Raw genomic sequence first — 17,430 nt, 5'->3', positions numbered from 1 at the left:
ATTTTTAGTTGTCACAGCTGGCAGGGGTGGTGGGGGGAGAATGTTACCGGCATCTAGTGGGCAAGGCCAGGGATGCAGGTAAACATCCTACGGGGTACAGGACAACCACTCAACAAAGAAGTATCCAAAATATCAATAGTGCTGAGGCTGAGAAATCCTTCTCTACAAGAATCATTTCTAGGCCATTTAGTTTGAAGCATGTGAGATATAAGAATATTCCAATTCTGTGGAAGAGTCTCTTCTCTTGTTCTGTAACAAACAGATAAACATTTGGATACAGAGTTCCAAAATTGGAAAGAACCTTAAGGATTACCTAGTCCAAGCACAGTTGGAGAAACTAAGGTCCAGAGAGGTCAAGTCATTTACCCAAGTTCATTGAAGAAATCACCAGCTGGGCTGGAATTAAAATCGTCTTTATACACCTCCAAACGTGTTACACGTGGATGCTCAGTAATGGTGGCTAAATTGATATCTGTTCTTTAGGTGGTCTTTTCTATTATAACATACGACTCGCTCTCTGCTGCTGGGAAGTCCAACATCTGAGATTGTGTATGAACGTTTATTCACACCCCTTCCTACCCATATTCTTCTCCCTCAAAGGAAGACCAGAAGTGGAGATCATACTAGAGCTCAAGAACAAGTGGCCAGGCAGAATACACCTTTCCATTATTCGAAGGGAGGCTCATGCCTTTCAGCCAGAAGGAGGCTTTACACAAAACCTGAGTCCACAAACAAACCCTTGTGCAAAACCATGGACACATGACGTTCTCTCCCCAACGGTGTGCAGCAGCTTTCCTAACACATCAGAGGAGCCCAACCAATGGCAAACAGATGGAAAATCGGTGCCAGTTTAACTGAATCACAGCCGTATCCAAACAAGCTAGAGAACTTCCATTTCCAAACAAACAGCAGTCTAGAAATTAATTCTGGGATCAAAGTACAGACGGTTGGTCCAGTGGCACGCTGAATGTTAGTCATCAAAACAGCCCTGGCTTAAGGGAGGAGAGCAAAGGGTGAAGATTTGGCCCTTTCAAAAAGAAAACACTACCATGTTTCAAAACTAGATGTTTCAGAATTGGGTATAATGAGATTCGGGTCAGGTGTGGTGCAAGGGGATGGGGCAAATGTCAACCGTATGGATAGAAAGATCCTGCAAAAAGAACGCTGTGTAGAAGAACCCAGGGCAGGTCTCTAGGGGAAAAAAATCACAGCTTCAAAAGAGCTAAAGCAAGGTTCTTCAAATTAAACCTGTTCCAGTGGGTACAAGAAGAGCTTCTAAAACTGCTACAAAGTTATTATTAATTTCTGCAGCACCTGAGAACAGTGTCTAAATATTTACTCCCATCCCACAAAAAGGCTAAAGGAGTGCTTTTTCGGCCTCCTGTTTCACACCCCATGCAAGATGCAAGATAATGTGTCACACTAAAACCTCCTACTGGGAGGGCAGAGTACTAGCTTCGTGACTGGCTCCAGCTTTCAATGCAGCACGGATGCGAAAGTACAAAAAAGAAATGGCACAAAGAAGTAACTACAGCAAAGCAACCATGAAATTCACCTGCTCGGCTTCCTGGAATGTCACAGATCTTCAAATATGTGAGTTAACAGCATGAGGATGACTTTCAGAAGACAAAACAAAAAATGAGTATGATTTGAACACACATTAATAGAGTAACAGTGTTCATGATGGAGGCATAGACACTATGCGCCAGATGCTGCCCATTAGGCATACAGATATACACGGGACACAGTCCCTGTCCTGATGGAATTTATAGTCCAAGGAAAGCTCTTATTAAAAAAAAACCAGGGGTGCCTGGGTGGCTCAGTCAGTTAAACTCCCGACTCTTGGTTTCGGCTCAGGTCATGATCTCAGGGTCCTAAGATTGAGCCCCACATCGGGCTCTGCACTCAATGCGGAGTCTGCTTAAGACTGTCTCTCCCTCTCTCTCTTCCCCTGCCCCTCTCTCTTGTTCTTTCTCTCAAATAAATAAATCTTAAAAATAAATAAATAAATAACCCCAAAAAAACCCCAAACAAAAATGCGGTAGTATTAACCCCTTTCTACCAGTGTAGGCCCTCTAATCCACCTTCCCAGTGGACTGGTTAAGTGAAGGAGGACGGTATGAACAACAAAAGATGCTGATCAATACACAATTTCCATATCTATTCCCGCATACCAAGCATATAATGTGGAAGACTGTGCATGAGGTAAGAATATATCTTGGCCCATCCTGCTGTGATCATGTTCCATAAATCCGTTCCTTACGGTCAAGCCGGATTCTCCACAGCTCTCCACTCCCTGCCTCAACAGATGTTCACCACGGTGAAGCAGTTTAGAATGACAACTCCACAGCAAAGCTGTCTCTGCATGGGCTCAGCCCAGAGGACTTCCTGACAACTTTTTAAAATTAGAGGGCCCACGCGACCACTCACCTCTGAACACATAAAGAATCCATCAGTGTAACAGCAACACAAAAATTTACATTGCAGCATTATTTATAATATTGAAAACCTAAAAATTCAAACGTCCAACAATTGGGCAAGAGTTAAATAAATAATGACATATTCAAACGATGGAATATAATAAAGGTATTTAAATATTTTTAATGTCATGAAAAATGCTTATGATAAATGTTAAGCAAAACAATAACGACATAAGTGCAAGTAAAAAAAATGGATGACAGGGATTATGTGAAATATCTTCTCTATCATTATATTTTTTCATATACTTCCCAAAGATTTTTTTTCACAAGTGAGTAATTTTCAAAATCAGGGGGAAAACAAATAGTGTTCACTTTTTTAAAAAGATTTTAGTTAGTTAGTTAGTTAGTTAGTTAGTTATGAGAGAGAGCTCAGGGGTTGGGGGGGACAGGGACAAGCAGACTGTGCTCAGCGTGGAGCCTGAAGGGGTGACAGGTTGGGGTGGGTGGGGGGTGCTTGATCCCACGACCAAGATCATGACCTGAGCCAAAATCAAGAGTTGGCTGCCCAACGTACTGAGCCACCCAGGCTCCCCAAAGTGTTTGTTTTTAAAGAAATAGCATTTAACGATGTTTAGCTAATAAGCGTAAGGACCCTCACGCCTCCCCACTCCCCAGTATCCCACAAGACAAAAAATGACTGGTCTATGGTAATGAATCTTTTTTCTTCCTTCAACGCATTAAGAAGTCTAATGAAACTGAGTCCTATTTTTACTCTGCCCACAGTATGGGCCCTTGATTTGAGTCACTTGTATCAGACTCCTGTGCAGAAACTAGGCTCAGAACAAAGTCAGAATGCTCAGAGGGACTGCTTTGGAATCCTCCTTCCAATGCTGCTTTAATGATTCTTCCCTTCTCTCACCTACAAGCTGGGATGTTAACACAGCGCTCACACGTCAGGAAAGAGTTTTTCTCACAATTCTCCTCAGTCTAAAACAGCTCCTCTAAACAAACTCCTCAGGCCTACCTTCAGAGAGACAGGGTCCCCGGTTCCAAACAGCTGTTCTTTCAACAAATATGCTTTCAACATAGCAGAAGAGCACGAATCTTTTCACTCTTTCTTTCTCAAATCAGCTGTCACGTTAACTTGGTTTCCAGTAACTGTGCTGTTTATTGCTATTTTGAATAAAAGTGTCATGTAAGAACAGGGAATTTCCTTCCTATTTCTCATTGAAGGGCTTGTGTCAGTTATAACCCAAGTGGTAAAGTATCACCAAGAAGAAGGCACCAGCACCCTCTCCTTTACAAGCTTTATATTGCAGCATAAGATGTTACCAGCTCACACAGAAAATTCTGTAAGAAATTATTTTTTGAAGGCATAAGAACAAAAGCAATCATCTAACAATATTAAGACAAAACGTTTAACTCAAGGCTTGATACACTAGAGAACTCATTTCTAAATCTACACATTGGGGGACTTCCAGTAAGGCAAGGAAAGAGGAAGAGGTTGAACAAAATGTACTTTCAGTGCACTTCAGGAAGTAACATTGTAGGATTAATATCAGTAAACCTGAATCTAAAGATGTAAGCTCTGTGGTACAGGCTTGGGGATTTTATGGTCTTTCCAACACTAGCTGTAAAAGACAGCATGATTGTTTGAAAAAAAAAAAAAGTAAAGGTACTCTATTTTCTCAAATCACTATGCTAGCTAGGCTTATCGACTATAGCTGAGAGGAGCTCTCTCTTACTCCTGTATTTGCCTTATTGTTTTCAACACATCATAAAATGAGAACATTACACATTTATTTTTTGGGTGAGGAGAAAGGACATGGAGCTTGAGGGATCCAGTTCTCATTGTTTCAAATTAAGAAATTTCTTTTTGAAAGTCCTGACTTGAAATTTTTTAAAAAATCAACATTCTCCAATTGGACTTATGAAATCCAAAACTTTCTAAATAAATTGTATCCTACATGCATTTAAAAGCACCCAGAGGGGCGCCTGGGTGGCTTAGCCATTAAGTGTCTGCCTTCAGCTCAGGTCATGATTCCAGGGTCCTGGGATAGAGCCCCACATTGAGCTCCCTGCTCTGCAGGAAGCCTGCTTCTCCCTCTCACACTCCCCTTGCTTGTGTTCCCGCTCTCGCTGTCTCTGTCAGATAAATAAATAAAATCTTAATAAATAAATAAATAAATAAATAAATAAATAAATAAATAAATAAATAAAATAAGGGGCGCCTGGGTGGCACAGCGGTTAAGCGTCTGCCTTCGGCTCAGGGCGTGATCCCGGCGTTCTGGGATCGAGCCCCACGTCAGGCTCCTCCGCTATGAGCCTGCTTCTTCCTCTCCCACTCCCCCTTCTTGTGTTCCCTCTCTCGCTGGCTGTCTCTATCTCTGTCGAGTAAATAAATAAAATCTTTAAAAAAAATAAATAAATAAAATAAAATAAAAGCACCCAGAATACCCATAGGAAATATGCAAACGGGGGGGGGGGAACAGGGCTATGGTCAACAAAAATGGTCAGAGACTACTTTACATTACTTGAAAATGAAAAATAGCAGCAATATTAAAATCTTATTACTAGATTTTACAATCTAGTAATGATATGTTACAAAGGTGTGATTCCAGGGCAAGTTTCAGCCACACATGAGGATCGGGGTGGGGGGCGGCAGAGGAGTGTTGGACAAACTGAAGACAACCACCAGGGCAACCTTACACTGATGGATGGCCACAGCTGAAGGCAGATTTGGCTCATCTCTGGGGTTTTCCACTGGGAAGGGACCTGCAGTTCAGCCATCAATGGACCAGCATCCACAAAGCCTGTGGGGAAATACAGGAGCCAGAAGAGTGGGGTAGGGGAGGAGAAAGTTTGGAAAATGGAAGAGTCAAATACAGTAGCAAAATGTTGTAATTACCAAACATGAGGCTTCAAAAATGCATAGATGTAACTCTTAAATTGAAATGAACAGGCTGAAAAGAACTGGTACTCCGGGAAGCAGTCTGATACGCTTTTTAGAACCAAATTACTTTTTAATTACATCTTTGAATTATACCTGCCAAGAGGAAATTAATTTTTGGAGGAAAGAGAAAAACAATGAAACCTATGCAATTTTTATATACGGTAACTTGACTCAGAGTCCCCTGCCCGTGGCCTCTGTGGAAAATAACAGCCTAAGAAGAAACATACACTCCACTGAAAACCTTCGCTGGCCTAGTTCCACCAATTTCATTAATGTAGCAGGGGCCCAAAGGCAGGTGACCTGATTGACAAAAAAAGCCCTTCTAGAAGGTGCCAAACTTCTATCACATAACTCATTAAACGCTTTATAATCAAGAAGAAAACTACTAGCAATAACTTGGAAAGCTTGGCCTTTAAATGGAGCAACAGCAACCTTCCTTATAAGACAAAAAAATACTTTTCAGGTCCAGAAGAAAGTTGATCCAGGGGTCTCACCTCCCTTCCCCAGTGCTAACCTATCTGAAGCCGTGGAGGAAAAACTCCATACAAACTAGTAAGACTAGTTAAAGTGATATGTGGCACAAGGAAAATTAGCTCAACTGCAATTACCTTAACTGTCAAGGAAAGTCTAATCTGTACCATGAGGCTGCAATCCTCAAAACTCTGTACATCTTATGTGTGGACTCAAGTTTTTCAGTTGTAGATGGGACAAGCTCAATGTATGCGTGTACATACACATGTGTACACACACACACACACACACACACACACACAATCATGCCCAAGGCATCCCAGGATTAACAGGGTAGGAAACTTATTTCCTGAGTAACCAAATTGATAAACTGCCCCGGAAGCGACCAACAGTAAGATATAGGTTCAACAGAAGACAATTTTCCTAGACACACATCCTAACTATTTAGGCAATGACTGGGTTGTTAAGTTACCTACTGGGACTAATTATTGTTTCAGCAACAGTTAAGAATCTTTAGAAGCACAAAAGGTTGTATCTACCTGAAAACCCTTCTTATCTCTTGTCCAAAATAATTTAACTATTTACCTACAAGGAGAAAGAATTACATCTTGGGAGATTTTTTTTCAAGTGCCTTTGTGCCTCAGCCTGTTTCCACTTAGACCCCACCCTTGCTCCACTCTGTCAGTGGGAGCTACGTCTTCCAGGTTCCCCTGCCAACCAATTTCTGGGTAAGTTCCATCAATGGGAGGTAACCGATAATGATAAGATGGAGGAGGGAAGCCAGGGTAATGCTCTCTTAACAGGGTCACAGTTCCTGCTGCCACCAAATAGCTCTTCTTTCCATGCTTCTAGCTCACACCAGATAGCTCAGACTTCTGGCCTTTGGTGACACCAGCACCTTCTAATTTCCTTAGTGGCACACTAACTCCCAGGTGTTGCTAATCTCTGGGTTGCCTCACCACCCCATTTACCTTCTAGACTCTTATATCATCCATGTAACCTATTCTATATATTAAATTCCCTCTACTTGGGGCACCTGGGTGGCTCAGTCGGTTAAGTGTCTGCCTTCGGCTCAGATCATGATCCCAGGTCCCAGGAAGGAGCCCCACATCTGGCTCCCTGCTCAGTGAGGAGCCTGCTTCTCCCTCTTCTCCCCACTTCTGCTTTCTTGCTCTCTCTCTTTCAAATAAATAAAATCTTAAAAAAAAAAAAAAAAAGAACGCATTGCCCTCTGCTTGTACTATCTACAGTGGGGTCTGTTTCTCTGCTAGGTCCCCGACTTTAAAATATGTTTTCAAACGTAGGTTTCTTAAGAATTAAACAAATATTCAGATAACCTGTGAAGGATTTCTTCTAATAAGAAACAAAAGATTTATAGATGTCAAGATCAATTCATTCATTTAAACAAATATTTACTAAGAGCTACATCTATACCAAGCACTACTCTAGGTGCTGGGAATACTACAGTGAATAAAACAGGCACAACCACCCCTGCCCTCATGGAGCTTACATTCTAGCAGACATGTTAATGGTGGCACAGTATAATTTTTAAAAATTTATCAATATAGGAATATTTCTTTAACAATAGAGGAATTTGGTAAAAGTGAATTACTTTAAGGTGTTCTACTCTACATAGATTTGGTTCCTACCTTTTCAGTGTGGTAAGCTGAACTGTCACCTTCCAGGGGCCAATACAGAACTTCTTCAAAATTAGTATCTACTTAAACTGGCCACTTGCTCAAACAGAAGTACAACTGTGATAAGGATTTAAGCAGACACAATAACAGAAGTTAGGCACTGTATGCTTAGAATGTAAAACATGTGTGTTTTATGCAGATATCTGCTTGGCAACTTTTCTACGGGGGATATCATTTGGAGGAGCTGAGTCTCAGTCCATTTAACAAGTCCCTTTGTCCCTTGTCTGTGGCATAGGTAGGGTCCATCAACATAACATACAGAGCCAGCTGCAATGTGCATAATGAGTAAAGTGCAGCAGTCACTAATTGCATGACATCATTTCCAAGATGGAATTTTCAGGCAGAAGAATAGAAACAGACAATGACTCATGCGGTGAACAGTTATATAGACAACTGTGCCCAAGAAAGCTGCCACCTACATATCATAATGACATCAGATGAAAAATGCAGAAAGGAGTTTTCTGATTTATTGGAAAGCAATAGGTTTGCTGAAAAGTATACTGAGAGATCAGGCAGCAGCTACCTGCTTACACCTCCTAAACAGTGAGCAACCAAGAGCACACATCAAATATTCAGCACTCCTAGACCACTTGAGTACATAAGCATGCTCAGCCTCAAAAATCAACGTCACCTCCAGAAATGACATAATATCTACTGCTGGCATTTCACTAGACTTTTCTAAGATAATTTAATGTACTCATGTACACTTCCATGTTGGTCTTGTGGGCACAATACTGAGACCTTTCTTACTACTCATCAGTTAGAAAACATTTCATGATGCAATACTTGTAATTTCATTTGAGTAGCAGGTAGACTTCCAATAGTGTGGGCTTCTTACACAACAGAGAGTCTAAAGCATATTCATAATCTCAATACTATACAGCAAATCGACTACAGGGCTAGGATTTTAATCTTATTGGCCCCCACCTACCTTTATCCCTTGTCACTCCCCAACATGTAGTTGAAATATACTAGAGAATTCCCCCCCACACACACACACACACTCAATACCTGTTTGAGGTATTGTTTCCTCTGCTTAGAATGCCAAGTCCCTAAATTCACCTGGCAAAGGCATGCTTCTCATTCAAGACACAGCCTACTTGTCTCTTTGAAGTCATGACTTCCTGAGGCAGACTTGTTTGCTTTCTCCAGAGCTTTCATTTCTCCCTGCACACAATGCCATCATGATAATACTACATTGCATCACTTACCAGTTTACACATCTGCTTCCCCATTCAACTGCATGATCCTTCAGACCAAAGACACGTCTTTAAATCGACCACATATCCTGATACGGTGTCTGACACAAAGTAAGTGCTTAACAAATATTTTCAGAATGAATATATATAGTGTGGGATTGCAGGTTTGCAGAGTTCTCCCTAAACAATAAGGCATTTTCTACTCTCTATCCCTCTGCCACAGAATGCTATTTAAAGGACAGAAGAACAAATAGGAAAAGTATCTCCCAGGGAACGGGCTTAACAAGTTGATATTAAAAGACAATCTAATGAGGACTTTGATAAATTACTTTCAGTATAACTGTGTCAACCTAACCATGACTGTTTGAGTTAAGGTGCATTAGCGGTAAAAACCCAGAAAAGTTATTTGATCTAGGCCGGAGAAGGGTGTTTACCAACTAGAGATGGACACAAGACATCTGTTGTCTAGAGCTGATGGAATTTTTTTTAACCTCTCAAAAGGTGCCACAGATACAAGTAAAATAATTTAAACATTGATAGGCAAGTTCATGGTTCTAAGGAATGCTACTTAACAAGCAATGACTTAGCTATCTATCAACACAAAACAGATATAAAGCGAAGCTAGCAATTAATTTACTGGAGTTAAAATTTAGGACTACTGTAGAAAATTTCTACACAAAGACTCCCTGGTCTAATCTTTCATACAAGTTTAAAGAGTGAGGAAATATCCAGGACCATCCTCAAGGGTGCCATAAAGTATATCTGCAAGAATGCCAGAACCCCCATATATAGGAAATGGTTTTGGCTTAAAGGATAGGGAATTATTGGGTGAGTCATTCTAACCATGGCTTCCAGTAACCAGAGTATTTAAGGGAATAAAGTCAGAAAGTGAAACAAATAAAACCAAGATAGAATAAATAAACCCAGCGATGGTGGTAATAAGTAACGCTTACATTTGTGTAACACTTTAGTTACCAGGCACTTTCATTTTTCAAATGAAGAAAATTAAACTGAGAAAGTTCAGTGCAGTGCCGACAGTCACAAAGCAAAAATAAGCAGAGTGAAGGAGTTTAAATGAACATTTCAACATCAAGTCTACAGCCCCTTCCATTACTTTGACTCTTTGCCACCTGAAAGGTGGGCTTATATGAGCTACGGATGGGCCTAGGACACTTCCTAAGATGCCTTCAACAAGAGTAGATGTTTCTAAATCACTTAGGCATATCTTTCAACTTAATCAAGATAACCTAAGTAGAGCCTTAGAAAAATCCCTTGAAAGAATGAAGTGTGCATGGAGAGAGCACTTTCATGCTTTCTACGTTACACTGTTGATTGAAAAACGCAAGGTGCCATGAACCGTAATACTCTACTACATGCATAAAAGCACTGCAAAAGAATATACTTAAATGTAGTTGTTTGCCTGTGCATATATTATCTCTTAAAAGTCCCATAAGAAATTACCACAAGTGGTTACTTCTAGGAAGGGAAAATGGTGGCTCAGGGATCAAGAATAAGAACACAACTTTTCATTGTATATATTCGCCTTTGAACCTTTTATATTTTAAACACATGAAAGTGCCACCTTTTCCAAAGAGCAAATTTAAATTTGAGGGTATATAATGGAAACTGGAACAGAGGCAATGGTTAGGTAATTCAAGGTAAAACATTTCAGAGATAAGATGTCACAGAAGGGAAAAGTACAAAATATTACAAAGTTTCTGTCAAACTCCAGAATTTCAGGTGGTGTTTCACAGTCCGAAGTACATATTCCACAAGACTATCATATCTCTTCTACTTTAGTTCTTGCTCATTAAAAAGCTCTCAATTTTTTACAAATCTTGATACTGAGAAAGTAATATCCCAATAGTGGACACAGGTATTCGGGTCATCAGAAAGATAGATCCTTACATGGTAAATAAGATGGCGCCTAGTTTAAACCAGTCTCTGAAGAGGTTGATTAGGAGTTATTCCAGGCACACTGATAAAATACGGAACCGCAGAGCTAAAGAGTAAGCCTTGGACTAGTACAACCTCACAAGGGTCTATCCAAAAATGGGACCCAGCCTAAACCACGTAGAGTTACCACTGACATATCTGGAATTTTCAGTATGTTTGTCCTTTGTCCTATCACTACTTAAGTCAGTCCAAAAATTTACCCTTAAAGGTCACAATGTCTTTGGGTGATGAGGAAACCATATCTTTGGGCTTAAAAGTAAGTCAAAGCATTTTTTAAAAGGCAGTATCTAAGCAGCTTTCTATGCCACACAGGAATCACTTCAATGCCTTAGGGGTCCCAGAAACCAGTGAGTCTTATGCTCAAGAGAGTTAAAAATCCCAGGACCAACAAAACTCGTACTATGTAAAGAAAACACATGCTTGTTGTCTACTCCGATGTTCACATTACATATCCAAAGCTAATAACATCCTTAAACAAGTACAAGATTTTAAAAGAAGAGCCATTGCCAAAGGGCTATTTTAGAACATCAGAAAAATACACAGGTCTGCAGCCCAGGGCTACATCATCTGATTTAATATTAATAGATTAGCAATCACTCACCAGGTCCTGTACAATTAGCTCTCTATTTTCTAAGAAACAACATGAGACACAGAGATAAACTCAGATCCAAATCTCATTTTCCAAACCCAATAGTTTTTAAATACCTCCTCCCACTATGTGTATTTTTTACCAGAGTTAACAGGTAACTTAATCTGGTATGAGTGTCTCTTCCTCCCATGATCCAATAGTTGTCTGTATGACCATTATGACAATGGAAATTAGGGAAAAGGAGAAGGAAAATGAGTGAGAAGGGTTGAAAGCGTGGAAGAAGCCAGATAATACACAAACTGGATAAACTAAGGCCTACACAACATGTTACTTAACTGAACTGAAAGATGACTGACACCTTGTCATTTCACGTTTAATACAATGGCCAAGTCAATGAAGCCACCAAGCCAAAATGCAAAACTAATTTGTGAAAAGACATCGTTTCAGGAACCAGGATTCTACCATTGATAGTGGTTAATAAAATTTACAATCCCGCAGTTACTAGCTCTCATCAAGAATTAACTAATGTTTCATTATCTGATCCCCAGTAATGTTATTGATAAAGAGCAATGGAAAGTTTTGGGGGAAGAATTGATGAATCAAGCTCTCTCTTCCATATGCTATATTTCATTGGAATATGAGTAAGTATGAGTGGTAGGAGAAATGGGGAGTTGGGGGTAGTGCTAATCATCAAAATGGCATCCCAAATGTAGCAATGCTCACTCTAGTGGGTTGCTTCACTGTGACTCAAGATCTGTCAACTGAGGACATTAGGGAATTTGAGTAAAGCCAGGAGATATACTCCTAAACTTTAAACTGAATCTTCCAATAAGTCTAGGACAAGATTTAACAAGAGTCAACTATAAGAAATTAACCTACTCGTGGCGGGATACAAAATCAATGCTCAGAAATCAGCTGCATTTCTATACACGAATAACGAGACCGAAGAAAGAGAAATTAGGGAATCCATCCCATTTACAATAGCACCAAAAACCATACGTTACCTTGGAATTAACTTAACCAGAGACGTAAAGGAGCTATATTCTAGAAACTATAAATCACTCTTGAAAGACATTGAGGAAGACATAAAAAGATGGAAAAATATTCCATGCTCATGGATCGGAAGAATTAACATAGTTAAAATGTCCATGCTACCCAGAGCAATCTACACTTTCAATGCTATCCCGATCAAAATACCGAGGACATTTTTCAAAGAACTGGAACAAATAATCCTTAAATTTGTATGGAAACAGAAAAGGCCCTGAATCTCCAAGGAACTGTTGAAAAGGAAAAACAAAGCTGGGGGCATCACAATGCCGGATTTCGAGCTGTACTACAAAGCTGTGATCACAAAGACAGCATGGTACTGGCATAAAAACAGACACATAGACCAATGGAACAGAATAGAGAACCCAGAAATGGACCCTCGGCTCTTTTTGGGCAACTAATCTGTGATAAAGCAGGAAAAAACATCTGGTGGAAAAAAGACAGTCTCTTCAATAAATGGTGCTGGGAAAATTGGACAGCTACATGCAAAAGAATGAAACTTGACCACTCTCTCACACCATACACAAAAATAAACTCCAAATGGATGAAAGACCTCGATGTGAGACAGGAATCCATCAAAATTCTAGAGAAGAACATAGGCAGCAACCTCTACGACATCGGCCAAAGCAACCTTTTTCACGACACATCCCCAAAGGCAAGAGAAACAAAAGATAAAATGAACTTATGGGACTTCATCAAGATAAAAAGCTTCTGGGGCGCCTGGGTAGCGCAGTCGTCAAGCGTCTGCCTTCAGCTCAGGGCGTGATCCTGGCGTTCTGGGATCGAGTCCCACATCAGGCTCCTCCGCTGGGAGCCTGCTTCTTCCTCTCCCATTCCCCCTGCTTGTGTTCCCTCTCTGCTGGCTGTCCCTGTCAAATAAATAAATTTCTTTAAAAAAAAAAAAAGATAAAAAGCTTCTGCACAGCCAAGGAAACAGTCTAAAAAACTAAGAGGCAGCCCACAGAATGGGAGAAGATATTTGCAAATGACACCACAGATAAAGGACTGTTATCCAAGATCTACAAAGAACTTCTCAAACTCAATATGCGAGAAACAAATAAATCAAAAAATGGGCAGAAGATATGAACAGACACTTTTCCAATGAAGACATACAAATGGCTAACAGACACATGAAAAAATGTTCAAAATCATTAGCCATCAGGGAAATTCAAATCAAAACCACACTGAGATACCACCTTACGCCAGTTAGAATGGCAAAAATAGACAAGGCAAGAGACAACAATTGTTGGAGAGGATGTGGAGAAAGGGATCCCTCCTACATTGTTGGTGGGAATGCAAGTTGGTACAGCCACTCTGGAAAACAGTGTGGAGGTCCCTTAAAAAGTTAAAAATTGAGCTACCCTATGATCCAGCCATTGCATTACTGGGTGTTTACCCCAAAGATACAGACATAGTGAAGAGGAGGGCCATATGCACCCCAATGTTCATAGCAGCAATGTCCACAATAGCTAAATCGTGGAAGGAGCCGAGATGCCCTTCAACAGATGACTGGATTAAGAAGCTGTGGTCCATATATACAATGGAATATTACTCAGCTATCAGAAAGAACGAGTTCTCAACATTTGCTGCAACATGGACGGCACTGGAGGAGATAATGCTAAGTGAAATAAGTCAAGCAGAGAAAGACAACTATCATATGATTTCTCTCATCTGTGGAACATAAGAACTAGGATGATCAGTAGGGGAAGAAAGGGATAAAGAAAGGGGGGGGTAATCAGAAGGGGGAATGAAGCATGAGAGACTATGGACTCTGAGAAACAAACTGAGGGCCTCAGAGGGGAGGGGGGTGGGGGAATGGGATAGACCGGTGATGGGTAGTAAGGAGGGCACGTATTTCATGGTGCACTGGGTGTTATACGCAACTAATGAATCATCGAGCCTTGCATCGGAAACCGGGGATGTACTGTATGGTGACTAACATAATATAATAAAAAATCATTTAAAAAAAAAAGAAATTAACCTACTCATTTACATCAAAAACCAGGGATGTACTGTATGGTGACTAACATAAGATAATAAAAAAAAATTAAATAAAAAAAAAGAAGAAATTAACCTACTCAACATAAATGGATTCCAAAATACTTTTTAAAGCAAATTCTGGCTAAGGAAAAAATGCAGGAAAGAAGTCTGGGGACACGCTTTCCTAAAAGTACAGGCCATTTATTTATTGGCAGAGGATATTAAAGTATACTACCAGGTGTTTAAATCAATGTTCTCCTTACATAATCTTATTTTTCTAAAATAAAAGATAATTACCTAAAGGCATCAATTAGGCATGTCCTTCCTTTCTCAATATTGATAAACACAAATACATTTGAATCTTTGTTGTAGACTATGCAACCAGTATGCTATATGGCAAACGATAGTGATAAATCCACTGAATTATGAACAGAAGCAAATTAACAATAGCTCCCAACATATAACTATGCCCTTCTCCCCAAAGGGAAAAGAATTTTCCCAACTTCTCCAACTTCTCCAATTACAACCCAAAGACTTCAGAAAGAAAATGAGGAAACAAAATATTTACAGAAGTTTGTATCTATAAATTTTGAGTGCTAATAACCAAACTTTCACTTATAACCAAGCTTTCCTATCATACTGATTTTTAATTGGATCAAACCATGCATCTTTGAGGGCACAGCAAACAAAGGCTAAATGTCTCCAACAATTTACAATGATCACATTTCACCTTCATTCATATTGGAAGGGTAATGACCACGGAAGCAACAAATTTGATGCATCCCCTGCTTCCTTCTCTCCACTGATTAAACGGATCCTGCACTACAGCCACAATCTGGTAGTCTCTCCCACCGCACACGCGCGCGCGCAAACACAGACACACACACACACACACACACACACACACACACACGGCCTCCAACGCACTCCACGGCCAGGGCTAGGCTGTCTAGAAATCCGCACTGTGTCACTGCATACGGCAGGTTCCCACTTCACACATCCAGGAAGAAGAAAGCCACCTATGCGCTCTGTCAGATCTCAGCAACTGTAAAATGCCAGAAGGAGCTGCTAAGCAAATAGCGGGCAGCAACAATCACCACCTTAAAAAATTATTTAAGCGGTTTTCCTGCCGTCATCTCACTTCCCTCCTCCCCCTCCCTCCTTCTCTTCCTCCCCCTCTCTGTCTCTTTCCCCCCTCCCCGCCTCCACACACACACACACACACACACACACACACACACACACACACTGCAGTTCACCCCTCAGCTTTGCAAGTGGAAGGCGGTGAGCTCTGGGCTGTCTCTGGAATGACAGTCGGCCCAGAACTCATTCGGAGCCCCGACATACAGACATTCTCACCTGCACACACCACGCCACGGCCACCCCCACCATCACCGCCCCCTCCCCCAGCACTCACACTCGCCCTCGCGATCCCGGCGCCGCAGAACACCCAGCAGCCTCTTCAGCTAGAGGAGCACGCGTTACCATTTAACAGGATTCGGGCGGCCTAAGCTCCAGAAACCCCCTCCCCACACAGGCCACCTCCCAGACGCGGCCGGAGGCTGGACCCCTCGCCCGCCGGGAGGGATGCGCTACCTTTGGACTGGCAGTCCGCACAGAACTTGTTATCCTCCTCCAGCAGCAGGTTGGCCAGGACCGCCTGGTACCGATCCACGTCCTTCACCGACTTGCCCGTCATGGCCAGGGTGCCGGCGGGGGCAGAGGGCGACGCGCCCTCCCCTCCCCAGAAACCCCTGCCTCAGTCGGGAGGTGAGGACTCCCGGTCCCCCGCCCAGGGGCACCTCCTGAGCGGGGGAAATCCCTCCCCTAGGGCCCGGCCCGGCGCCCCTTCTCTTGTCAGCCGCGCCCGCCCCCCACTCTGCAGCCCCTCAGTGCGGCGCCCCCTGGCGGGTTCAGGGAAAGGCCCGAGTCCAGAGGAGGCTGCCGGACTAGAGACCCTCAGCTCAGGCAAACGGGGCGCGCAAAGACGACCCCCCCGCCCCCCGCCGGCCTGTCTGCGTCCCGCGCCTCGGTTTCCCTGGCAGCTGCCGCCTGCTCGGCCACCACCTCGGCCGCCTACTTCCGGCAGCTCTTCCTCTCCACCTCCACCCTGCCCAGCCCGCGCATGCGCCCCGCCCCTACCGCGTCGCACAGGGCTCTTCCCTCGGCTCCGCCTCTCAGGAACCAATCCGGGCAGAAGTGAGGGGCGGTGCTTGAGGTGGGCGGAGGGAGGAGTGGGCACGCCTCCTGCGTGTCCTTGGAAAAGAATGAATGGAGCCTGACAGAAAGCTAGTGTAAGGAGCGGAAGAAAGTGAAGGAAAACAACAATTAACATTTGCTGAGTTCTTATTAGATGCCAGGCTCTGTGTTAAGCGCTTTATATGAATTAACCCAATATAATCTTCAAAACGTCTCTATGAGTTAAATATTTATCATTCTTATGTAACCTGAGGGTTATGGCTACTCCAAAATCATCCAACTTATTCTTTTCTTCAGCAGCCAAACGGAGAGCCCAACCTCCTAATCCAGAATAAGGGGGACAGCACCTCCTCCCCAAGTTTTCAGACGATTCTGATCACCTGTCCCTGCTCCCACTGAATTCTGGGTTCCTCTGTTCATTACATTTCCTGCCATCTTTGGATATTGTTTACCTGGTGCCTGGATACTTTCTTTCATTTCTTAAATCCTCCCAAAACAGTGCAGTTTCGTGCAGCAGACTTTCACTGAAGGTTATTTGGAAGGATGTGGTGGAAGGAAGGGTGATTACAGCAAAACACACAATAGAGAACTACTTAAAATGACCATTAAACATCAGTGTCCAGGGACACCTGGGTGGCTCAGTGAGGTAAGCGTCTGCTTTCGGCGGCCTAGGTAATGATCCCAGGGTCTCGCATCAGGCTTCTTGCTCGGTGGGGAGCCTACTTCCCTTCTGCCTGCAGCTCCCCCTTCTTGTGCTCTCTCTCTCTCCTCCCCCAAAAAATAAGTCTGTAAAAAAATAAAAATAAAAAAATAAACATCTGTGTCCAAAACCACCTTCACTACACAGAACTCCTCCACAATAGTCCTTTTCTTGGGGCGCCTGGGTGGTTCAGTTGGTTAAGGAGCTGTCTCTTGATTT

The 17,430-nt window shown here is 42.2% G+C and overlaps 1 protein-coding gene across 2 annotated transcripts in view; it reads right to left on the bottom strand.

Annotated features, from left to right (window-relative positions):
- SMAP2 (small ArfGAP2) overlaps window positions 1-16,409 on the bottom strand; it is a 53,018-nt gene extending 36,609 nt beyond the window's left edge. The window contains exon 1 of one of the 2 annotated variants that reach the window (XM_008711992.2): window positions 15,909-16,409. In XM_008711992.2, coding sequence (XP_008710214.1) covers window positions 15,909-16,011 — 103 coding nt within the window. In that variant the 5' untranslated portion in view covers window positions 16,012-16,409. Of the gene's footprint in view, window positions 1-3,444; window positions 3,465-15,908 lie in introns of those variants that run through there. The other variant, XM_008711993.2, reaches the window with a different exon arrangement.
- Between the last annotated feature and the right edge of the window lie 1,021 nt (window positions 16,410-17,430).

This window comes from Ursus maritimus, unplaced genomic scaffold, assembly GCF_017311325.1.
Source record: "Ursus maritimus isolate PB19 unplaced genomic scaffold, ASM1731132v1 scaffold_32, whole genome shotgun sequence".
In the NCBI taxonomy this organism is placed as follows: domain Eukaryota; kingdom Metazoa; phylum Chordata; class Mammalia; order Carnivora; family Ursidae; genus Ursus; species Ursus maritimus.
This window is presented reverse-complemented; position numbering and strand designations above follow the sequence as displayed.